The sequence below is a fragment of the Parasteatoda tepidariorum genome, chromosome 6, assembly GCF_982258835.1.
Source record: "Parasteatoda tepidariorum strain Cologne lab strain chromosome 6, Ptep-v5.0, whole genome shotgun sequence".
NCBI lineage: Eukaryota > Metazoa > Arthropoda > Arachnida > Araneae > Theridiidae > Parasteatoda > Parasteatoda tepidariorum.
This window is the reverse complement of record NC_141760.1, coordinates 51,620,543-51,632,052: the sequence shown is the minus strand read 5'-3', so window position 1 is coordinate 51,632,052 and position 11,510 is coordinate 51,620,543. Positions and strand designations below refer to the sequence as shown.

Here is an 11,510-nt window from a genome sequence, read left to right as displayed (position 1 = left end):
AAATATATTGATAAATTTCAATTTTATTTATTTTTTTATTTTTAAACTAAGAAATCTTTCGTTTTTTGCGCGATCATTTTTAGAAAATATAACATTAATATCTTTCTTAAGCAAAACATATACATCAAATTCATAAATTGATTTAAATCAATCTGAGTATGAAGTTTTGATAGAAAACCGACTTTCTGCTCCTTACAAGAATTTCTTCGTAGACTTTCTGCTCTACGAAGTACTTCGATTGGTTTGAAAATATTATCAAACCAAGCATGCGCATTAGCGAAATTGAACAAAAATGCCATTCTAGTAAACCTGACAAAACAATTAAGCAATAAAGATGAAAACGATGACTTAATCGGCCAATCAAATGCCTCTATTTATTAAAAAGTCGGTCAGCTAAGCAAAAGCTGCTCTATATTTCGGGCCGAACTGAAGGTTAGAAGGGAAATGAAAAGGCCTCCTCTCGTATCCTTTGGCGAAGATGTAAACAACTATCATCGTTTTTGTATAGTTCTTTCTTGAAAAAATTTTTACCGAGATAACTGTATTAAAACATAATGTCTTACTTAGACCGAAGAAGACATTAATTAACCATATTTGTGTAAAGGAAAGTTTTAAAAAAGTTGTTTTTGATTTGCAACTACTTGGATCAAATTTATAAGTCCGCGGATTCGTAATCTCACACATGTAATTACCCTCGTTGTAATGGAAACAATATAGAAAGCTTTTGAAAAAGGTTATTTCCATCCAGATCTAAATCATACATTATCATCTTTATACGAAAAAAAATCGATGTGAATGATAAAATATCTTTTTTCTGACAGTTAATAAAATTCGTATCGTGCGTGCATAAATTTTTTTTAAAAACATTCTGTTTTCTGGACGATTCATTGTGTGAAAATTCTCCAAAGTATATTCTGTACATTCATTGTGTGAAAATTCTCCATGGGTAAAGGGAATATTATTATATAAAGGCAATGTCTATCTATGTAGCAACACTAGCAGCAAATAGTCTCTGTGCATGGACGCAATGAAGTTCTAACAGAAAATTATTTTCATACATGGAAATTTAATGTTTGTGTTCCTGAGTTTCCAATTGTAGTTCATAATTATTTTTCGTTATTATAAAACATTTTACTTCTGTTCTAAAAATTAAAAAAAAAAGAAGTAGTTTCATTTCATTGCTTTGTGTTCATAATTTAGACATAATTTATTTAGACAGGCATTGTGATAAATTAATCAAGGAAAAAAAGTATAATTTGGTACAAGTAACACTTTAAACGAACTTTTAATGCAGTGCATTATTAAACAGTTATAAATAGATCAAGATTACTGACTACCGCAGATAATTAAGCTGTGTGTCACTTTCATAAACCATATATTTATACACAAGAAATTTAAATTGTGATTTTCTTGTTCACACTGAGAAAATGTTTTTTGTATTCAATTTGAGCAATTTAATACTCGTAAATAGAATTAAACTTTGTTGACTATCTCGTATTTATGTTAATGAATAAGAGCTTGCTTTTCTTGTGCATGATAGAACGTTGATTTAAAAATTTGAAATGAAAGATTTTTTAATATTATTATAGATAATTTCAATCCTTTTAAGTCTGTGAAAGTGAAATTTTTTTTTGTTGCCTTTCTTCGTTTATAATGAACTATATTTCTGCATTGTCTTAGTTAATGAAATCAAGTTTGATAATTTCATGTTCATAATTGTTATCATCATGTTAATATCACAAAGTAAAATAATTTAATTTAGTTTTGTATCTTGGTATGTTCAACAAAAGAGAAATGTTAAAGTTGATTGTGAAAAATAAAAAATTTTAACATCTCAATATAATTTAAATGAATGCTTTCACAGATGCACCTATTAATAAATCATATTTCTTCAGTATTATATTTTACTTAATTAAAAATTTAGTCAAAGTAAGTGACTTAATACAGCATGTTCTTTTTTGTATTAAGGGCCTAACTTAATTCAGAATAAGTATCATCCTGTAAGTAAACCTTATTCTTGTTATTGTAGCAAGAGGTTTTCAGGAAAATGTCCGACTCATACTGGTGAGAAGCCTTTTTCTTTTAGTATATGTAAGAAGATATTCTTATTGAAGGATAATTAAAAAAAAACATTTGTGTGTTTACTGGGGAAAAACCTTATTCTTGTACTATATGTAAAAAGAGTTTTTTCGGAGAAGATTAATATGACTAAACATTGTCATGCTGATACTGGTGAGAAACTTTATTCTTGTAGTATATGTAATAAGAGTTTTTCACTAAAAGGTAGTCTGAAAAGACACAGTTGTATTCATACTGGTGAGAAACCTTATTCTTGTAGTATATGTAATAAGAGCTTTTCACTTAAAAGTAATCTGACCAGTCACAGTTATGTTCATACTGGTGAGAGGCGGAAGCCTTATTCTTGTAGTATATGTAATAAGAGTTTTTCACTAAAAAGTAATCTTAAAGAACACTATTATATTCATACTGGAGAGAAGCCTTATTCTTGTAGTATATGTAATAAGAGTTTTTCACAAAAAGGTAATCTGACACGACACAGTCTTGTTCATACTAGTGAGAAGCCTTATTCTTGTAGTATATGTAATAAAAAATTTTCACTGAAAAATAATCTGACCAGTCACAGTCGTGTTCATACAGGTGAGAAACCTTATTCTTGTAGTATATGTAATAAGAGTTTTTCACGAAAAAGTAATCTCATTGGACATGGTCTTGTTCACACTGGTGAGAAGCTTTTTTCTTGTAGTAAATGTAATAAAAGTTTTTCACAAAAAAGTACTCTGAAAAAACACAATCGTGTTCATACTGGTGATAAGCCTTATTCTTGTAGTATTTGTAATAAGAGTTTTTCACAAAAAAGTAGTCTGACTCTACATGGTCTTGTTCATACTGGTGAAAAGCCTTATTCTTGTAGTATATGTAATCAAAAATTTTCACTAAAAAGAAATCTGACCAGACACAGTCGTGTTCATACTGGGAACTACAAGAAACCTTTTTCTTGTAGTATATGTAATAAAAAATTTTCAGAAAGAGTATTTCTGAATGTACACAGTCGTGTGCATACTGGGGAGAAACCTTATTCTTGTACTATATGTAATAAAAGTTTTTCACTAAAAGGTAGTCTGAAGAGACACAGTCTTATTCATACTGGTGAGAAACCTTATTCTTGTAGTATATGTAATAAGAGCTTTTCACTTAAAAGTAATCTGACCAGTCACAGTCGTGTTCATACTGGTGAAAGGCGGAAGCCTTATTCTTGTAGTATATGTAATAAGAGTTTTTCACTAAAAAGTAATCTTAAAGAACACCATCATATTCATACTGGAGAGAAGCCTTATTCTTGTAGTATATGTAATAAGAGTTTTTCACAAAAAGGTAATCTGACACGACACAGTCTTGTTCATACTAGTGAGAAGCCTTATTCTTGTAGTATATGTAATAAAAAATTTTCACTGAAAAAAAGTCTGACCAGTCACAGCCGTGTTCATACAGGTGAGAAACCTTATTCTTGTAGTGTATGTAATAAGAGTTTTTCACGAAAAGGTCATCTCATTAGACATGATCTTGTTCACACTGGTGAGAGGCTTTTTTCTTGTAGTAAATGTAATAAAAGTTTTTCACTAAAAAGTAATCTGAAAGAACACAATCGTGTTCATACTGGTGATAAACCTTATTCTTGTAGTATTTGTAATAAGAGTTTTTCACAAAAAGGTAATCTGACACAACATGGTCTTGTTCATACTGGTGAGAAGCCTTATTCTTGTAGTATATGTAATGAAAAATTTTCACGAAAAATAAGACTGACCAGACACAGTCGTGTTCATACTGGGAACTACAAGAAACCTTTTTCTTGTAGTATATGTAATAAAAAATTTTCAGAAAGAGTATTTCTGAATGTACACAGTCGTGTGCATACTGGGGAGAAACCTTATTCTTGTACTATATGTAATAAGAGTTTTTCACTTAAAGGTTGTCTGAAAAGACACAGCCGTGTTCACACTGGTGAGAAGCCTTATTCTTGCAGTTTATGTAATATAAGTTTTTCATTAAAAAGTAATCTGAAAAAGCACTGTCTTGTTCATACTGATGAGAAGCCTTATTCTTGCAGTTTTTGTCATAAGAGTTTTTCACAAAAACTGATTCTGAATCAACATAGTCGTGTTCATACTGGTGATAAGCCTTATTCTTGTAGTATATGTAATAAGACTTTTTCTCAAAAAGGTAATCTGACACGACACAGTCTTGTTCATACTAGTGAGAAGCCTTATTCTTGCAGTTTATGTCATAAAAGTTTTTCACAAAAACTGCTTCTGAATCAACACAGTCGTGTTCATACTGGAGAGAAACCTTATTCGTGTAGTATATGTAATAAGAGTTTTTCACAAAAAAGTCATCTCATTAGGCACGGTCTTGTTCATACTGGTGAGAAGCCTTATTTTTAGTTGGTTTATGAAACATGTAAAGTATTATAGATTGCTTCATAAAATCAATTTCTTGTTTTTCAAGACAAGTCATTTAAATATTTACTGATCATAAAATTTTTTAATTGCATTTGAACGTTTTTGAGACTATTTTCACCCAAAAATTTGAAGAACGCTCAGGATTACTCAAACTCTTACAAAATAATCGTAATTAGTAAACCATAAGTTTTTTTTTTTAAATTCCAAAATCTATTTAACTAAATAAATTAATTTAATAAGGAAATATTCAAAGGATTTTAATTTGTCATTTTGAAATAGCTGTCCAGTTCATTAAAAAAAAAATTTGTCATGAGGTCTTTATGTATAAGTGTGTGATATTAATATGTAGTTGTTTTCTTATAATTCAGCACATTTTCAATATTTTGTTATAAATATTTCTATTTTTCTATAAATGGTTGAAATAAAAAGCACTTTATTTAATTTTATAATTATACTGTGTATTATAACATAATAGATAAAGAAATTAAGTTCAAAAAATTTTTCAAAGATATTTTTTATAAAAATTATTATTTTTAGTACAATTTCCATATCTTGTACAAAATATATTTCTATTTTTCTATAGACAATTAAAATAAAATGCACTTACTTTAAAATTGCATTTGCAAATTTTTAATGAAATTCTATACATTTGTAAAAGACATTCTTTAAAATTTATTTAATTTCAATTTATTTCCTATTTTTTAAAGCTATTATAATGTTCATATGAAGTGATTTTTTGTCCCATTTTATGTAAAGTCAGGATGTTAAACTTTTTTTACAATCATGTTCCTAATGGTATTTAATATATTTTTTGTTGAGTGTGTAATAAAATATTTTTACATAATAAATAGCTTTCTGGTTGATCATAGTCGTGTTTATTATGGTGTGATTTACTATTGTACATTATAGAAGGTATAAAAAGTTGATATATTGAAATTACATACATTGCTGACTTGTGTGCTCAATATAGGCTTATAAGTCATTGTCAAGTAGAAAATACAGATAGAACAATTCAGAGAAAGACATCACAAAGAATACATCCAGGGTTACGGCGGGATTCGAACCCGCTACCTCCACGCTTAACAGAGCGTTTGGACTTGTGATACCGCTCGGCCAGGGAGGCCCCATAAAAAGTTGAATTCATAAGATTGCCATAGGTAGAGAGTTCAGCTCTGCGCCACCTGCAGCCCATTTCGATCGCCAATTTACCCATCCTGTAATTTTATTTTGATCCTGTAATATTATTAAAAAAAATCTGCAGGTGGCGTAGAGCAGAACTCTCTACCTATGGCAACACTTTACATGCTTTCCCCATTAGCGTGTGGAAAGTCATAGAGGAAGGAAGTACGTTAGTTTCTCTCTTGATTTTCATATAGATTAAAATCTTTTAAGTTGGGAAACTATATGAAACTGAAAACTACATTAAACATAGTTCTAAAGAAAAATAATACTTTTCTCTAGAAGAAAAGTATTACTCAGGAACGTAGATAAGGGGGGTGTTCAAACACCCCCCATTGTACAGAGCAATGTTTCTTTCTTTTTTTTTTTTTAATACTATAAATAATTTTTCCTTAATTTTACAAAATTTTTAAATATTTTATTTACTGGAAAAAGAATGGAGAATTCCCATGACATTTTATTTTGAGGCTTTTATTAGTCTGTAACAGAAATAAAACAATCACTGCTGCCTCTTTGCTACCCATTCATCAAGAGAGCAACAAACGCTTATCTTCAGTGATTAAATTAGATAGCATCCCACATCCCTTTCCTCTTGATTTACCACCCACAAAACTTCTCCCCTCAGAAAAGTAGTCAGCCCATCTCATGTTACTCTAAGGAAAAATGTTCTTTCAATGGGTTCTATCTTATCTCATCTACTTTTTAAAATATCGGCTATACACAGATCCTATTTACGGTCATAAAATGCATGCCTCAAACAAAGAATTCTCTTGGATTTCTAGGACTGCCTTTAACTAGGACTCATATGTTAACCTTTTCAGGACATAAAAACTTCCTTGGCAATTTTTTCGGTCATTCTGTCTGGGAACTTTGTCTTAGACACTCATCCTAAAAGCTCTAAGTTTTAGATTTTTCCTTTTGTTTAAAGTAGCATTTTATTTAAAATTTCGTTTTATATTTTCTTCCTGATTAATTTTTACTTGTTAATTTCGTCCATTAATTTTTAATTTGTATTGTGTAATTCTGTTTCTGTAAATAAAATGTGATCTTTCATTGGCTATATAAAGAACTTGCATCAAAAATATTGGAGGTAAGCAAATATTTGTATTAAATCAATCTTTCCGCATATATGTAACATTTATAATGTTTTTATATTTCCGCATATATGTAACATTTAAACTGTACAACAAATAAATTTATTTAGTAAATTTGATTATTCATGCACAATTTTATTTTTAATTCACAATTTCTGCTCTTATTTTATGATTATGAAATCGGACTTAAAAATTTTTGAAATTTTAAACTGAAAATTAAAACAAATTTATTATAATTCAGTCAGAATTGAAATATCCATGTTACATTTAATTTTATAATAAAACACAAAAATTTCATAAATGAATAGCTTAGAGTAATTAATCATTTAAACTATCTTATTATAAATGTGTAAGCGTAACGTAAAGTTTAACTATTTTTTAGAAAATTAAAAAAACTTTCTATTACTAGCTTTCCCTTCTTGGGATCTTATTGCAAGGGAAGTTACTTATAATATTGAAAAATTTTAAACGATAATACTTCATTGCATAATCAAAAGTAGCGATATATATAACAGCTTTATAAAATTAAAACAAATGTGAACAAACCTTTAAATTATCATAAAAATTACTAAAATTGTTAATTAAAAAAACAATTCAGTACTTTCTAAGAATGATTTAAATCAGCTCAAATAGATTTTTTTTTTTGTCTACTTAATTTCAAATATATTTATGACAGAGTCGAGACCCCTTTTTCTTTAACTATTATATGCATAGACCTTGTGAAGAAATCTTTAAAAAAAATATACGCCAACTGAAATTTAGTAAATAATGAATCCCTAACACACAGAGGCGTATCTATGGAAAGAAGCGCCTATGGCAAATCTCTTACTGGCGCCCTTTCTAAAATATTGATATTCTCTTTTATTTTTCTTCCTTTTTTTATCCAATACAAAATAAAAGCATTGTTAGAAGTATTTAACTCTTTTGACAATATTGCAAAAAGACTGCATTGAATTTAAAAAAAAAAAAAAACGAATTGATACGTAAATAAATATAACAATAAAATCATCTCTTTTTAATTTACGTGTATTCGAAATCCTCATTGGTAAGTAATAAAGTACTTTTTTTTGTCATTTTTATAGAAGATTCTATTGCGTTTTCTCAATAGTCAATAAAAATTCTAACGAGCTGTTTAATTAGGCACAAATATATTTTAAAGTTTTAGAAATATAATTTGGTAACAAAAATACGCACACATAACAAACGTAGCTCTGAGTTACAGACGAACCATAACATAACCGGATGATTACCCAACATTTTCAAAATTAAAACTGAAGGAAATAATTTTTTTTTAAATAATCACGCTTTGCTAACATCAAAACGATAAAATCATCGCGATATAATAAATTCATTAAAGATCACAGTGTAAATAATTTGTTATGATAATTACAAATAAAATAGCTACAATCAAAAGATATATTTTGGTAAGTTTATTTACTGTTCAATAAAAAAAACCGATGCTCTTAATATAATTAAGTTTTATAAACATTATATAATAAGAGATAATATAAAAATATATACACATAATTATATACAAAACACTAAACTTAATATCGACAATAATACATTCTTTATTGAGAAATAAATTAGAGGAAGTTGACGTTTTAGTTTTAGGGATATCTAGAAATAATTCTTCTGCTATCAGTAAAAAAAAGGCAAAAAGTTAAGAAATAGACCAGAATACATTCTGGTATGTGCAATAAAAAAACAAAGCAAATTATGAAAAATTCTCTTCGCATCACAATGGAACAAATTAAAGATAAAGCAAAACATTAAACAGATTTGAATTATAAATTTTTAGATGTTCAGTGCACAAAAATAAATAAACGGACTACCCTGATAACTTTTGATCTAATGATCAGATAAACTTTATTCTCGTCTCAATGGTTCAAGGGGTGAATTAAAATATGATAATTAATAGGTCAGGTACGATAATTTAAGTTACGAAATCAGATACCAAAACGTACTTTCTCTAAAGTTTCTGTTTATAGATGCCATTTCGCCTTTTTACGACGAATTTGAATTTCTGAAACTCAAAATGTAGGGCGTAATCGCAATCTGAGAAGTACCTCGAGAGATTTTCAAGCAAAGTGAAAAAAAAAATTTTGCACAATTATAAAGGTCAATAACTTTTAGTAAATATTTATTATTTTATTTAATAATGGTCTTAAAAATTTGAATTGCAAGTAAGCATTATTTATATCGCTTCAAAAGAAGGTAATTTAACATGGGAAAATACAATAGTTCAGCAAAATTGGTCGAACAGTTAATGAGAAATCAAATTTTAAATATCCGACTTTTTTGAAATTCGATTTTTCAGGAATTCGAACTACATGAATTTTGACTAACCTGCAGAACAGGTTTAAAAAAGAAAAAAAAATTTAAAACTAATAAAAATTAATTAGATGTAAAAGTTGTTTTTAAGGAATAAGAAATATACAAATCATTGAAATATTTGAGAAGATGACTTTTTGCATCTTTATGAAAATGCTTTATAGGAATACACATGCTTCATAACTATACAGGCTCTAGTTTTTCAATGCATTGGATGCTTATTTTTTTAATTTTTTTATTCTTAAAATTAAGATAATTATTTAATGAAAAAATATTATTGTGATTATATCTTTATTGATAACTTTTATTTTCAAGTTACTAAACTGTTGTAATGATTTGGTTATAAACTACATATTATAACTTTAATATTATTTTGTTACTATTTTACTTTGATTATAAGAAATAAATATAATATATAAATAGAAGACACTTTATAAACCCATTTTAAAACAGTATACCATTTTTTTTTCATGCAATATGATATGAAGTGACATAAATTTAATGAAAGTGATATATATTGTAAAAGACTTAAAAATTAAAAAATTAGTATTTATGTAAAATTGAAAAAGTAGTATTTATTTAATCTATTTTTTTTAATGAAAGAAAATGGCAATTTGAAATAAAAGAAAAAATATAGGAGAAAGATTTGCAAAATTTTGTGCCCGAGAAGTAAGGAAGCGTGCTCCATAACTCGAAGACAGTTTGATAAAATTTAATAATTCAAAACAAACATGTCTTCAAAAATTGAAAAGTTCTTTTTTTTATTTTTAATTTGAAAATGGAAGGATTACTGAAATTCACATTTAAAAGCATTAAAATATAATAAAAATTGTGAGTGAATAATACTTCTGTAACTTAGAGTACAAAAAAAAGAAAAAAAATGCCAACAACTGACGATATGTTTCTTAATCAAACAATTCAAAGGAAAAAAGAAAAAATCGAAGTTTTACAAGAGGTAAAATTCAAAATTTATTCATTAATGAATAAAAATAAAGACATTTTTAGGTGGTTGGCAACTTGTGAACTTAATATACACAAAATTATTTACCTATCGCAATTAATTTTCAGAAAATTTTAAAAATTATGTACCCAATAACATTTGAAATATTAACATTTGTTGTTTTTTTTATTACATATTAATTTTAATAATAATGCATTAACGAGTATTTAATCATAGAATATATAATTATTAATACAAAACAATCAATGTGCATATTAAATGTTTTGTCATAAAACAACAGTAATAAAAACTAAAAAATATTATAAATATATATTATAGCAGTTGGCATCCCTTCATATAAACATCATTTCTAGAAAATATAACGAACGTCTATAATACTAACTAATATAATAATTTATGTATTTTAATTTAAATATTTAGGATTACATTTACAGGAGTACATTTTTTTAAATATTTAGGAAATAATTACCTTCAATCAAGGAAGAAAAATCCTACCACTTAAATAATTGAATGAATTTTGAAAGATGTAACCTATCAAATTAGATTATAAAATTCCAAAATAGACTTTAAATATTTATTTTCTTGAATTAAATTTAGAAATAACAACTAGTAGGAGCAGAATTTTTTATATGAGAGTGAACACCTAAGAACTTACAATTACGTATGTCTTTATTTTTCAAAATAGTGGGGTGCATTGTGTATTCATGGTTAAATCGCGTCATTGGTTTAAATTAGTTGATGAGCCAGCAGAGGCACAGGCACCTCCTATTTTTAGTATTTCACACTTCTGTGGAGGTGATTCTCACCATGGGTGGCAAATATTTCCTGTTTTGCAAGGATTTACACTGATTTACAGCTGGGGTTCTTTTTGAAATCTATTCATCAGATTCCGAAAACGTTTTTCAAAGAGATTTCAACCCCTGATTAAACTAAAGATTTACAAGCATGAGACACCCCATGGTTTTTACATTTCTCTGTCCTCTGGTCATCACCAAAGCTATCTCTGCCTGAAGGGGTTCCATCCTTTACTCCGGTTAATTGCCTTTTTAGAAGGACTACAGTCTTGCAATGTGATACGAAGAGGAGGAACGAATTGTTTATTTTTTCTCTTCGCTTGTGGTAGTGGAAAAATAAAGAAAATAAAAATTTATTGTGGATTCTTTGTATTCTTTTCGTTCGTTCGTCTTTCATTTTTTTAGTCTGTTATATTTTTTCATATGGATAAATATTTTAGATTTAAAAATTCAGTTTCTTTACCATAGTTTAATTTTAAGTACAGTATTTTCAAATATGCATAAATAATGTCAAATAATCTAAGTCGAAAAGCATTTTTTAAGTAAATTATTTTTAATTGATTTGATTAAATTGATTGACAATTTAATTTTGAATAACAAAGTAAACTATTCTAAATAAAAATCAATAAATATTTTTAGGATTTGTTTTTTGTTCTTATTATTGAAAAGT

The 11,510-nt window shown here is 27.3% G+C and overlaps 1 protein-coding gene across 1 annotated transcript; it reads left to right on the top strand.

The window, feature by feature from the left end:
- The first annotated feature begins 342 nt into the window (after positions 1–342).
- LOC107457374 (uncharacterized) lies at positions 343–5,341 on the top strand. Its single transcript, XM_043051548.3, has one exon. The coding sequence runs from the start codon at positions 2,205–2,207 to the stop codon at positions 4,458–4,460; it is 2,256 nt and encodes a 751-aa protein (XP_042907482.2). The 5' UTR covers positions 343–2,204; the 3' UTR covers positions 4,461–5,341.
- Positions 5,342–11,510: the final 6,169 nt, after the last annotated feature.

Coding starts and splice junctions, on each gene's coding strand:
- LOC107457374 (XM_043051548.3), top strand. CDS start 2,205: ATGACTAAACATTGTCATGCTGATACTGGTGAGAAACTTTATTCTTGT.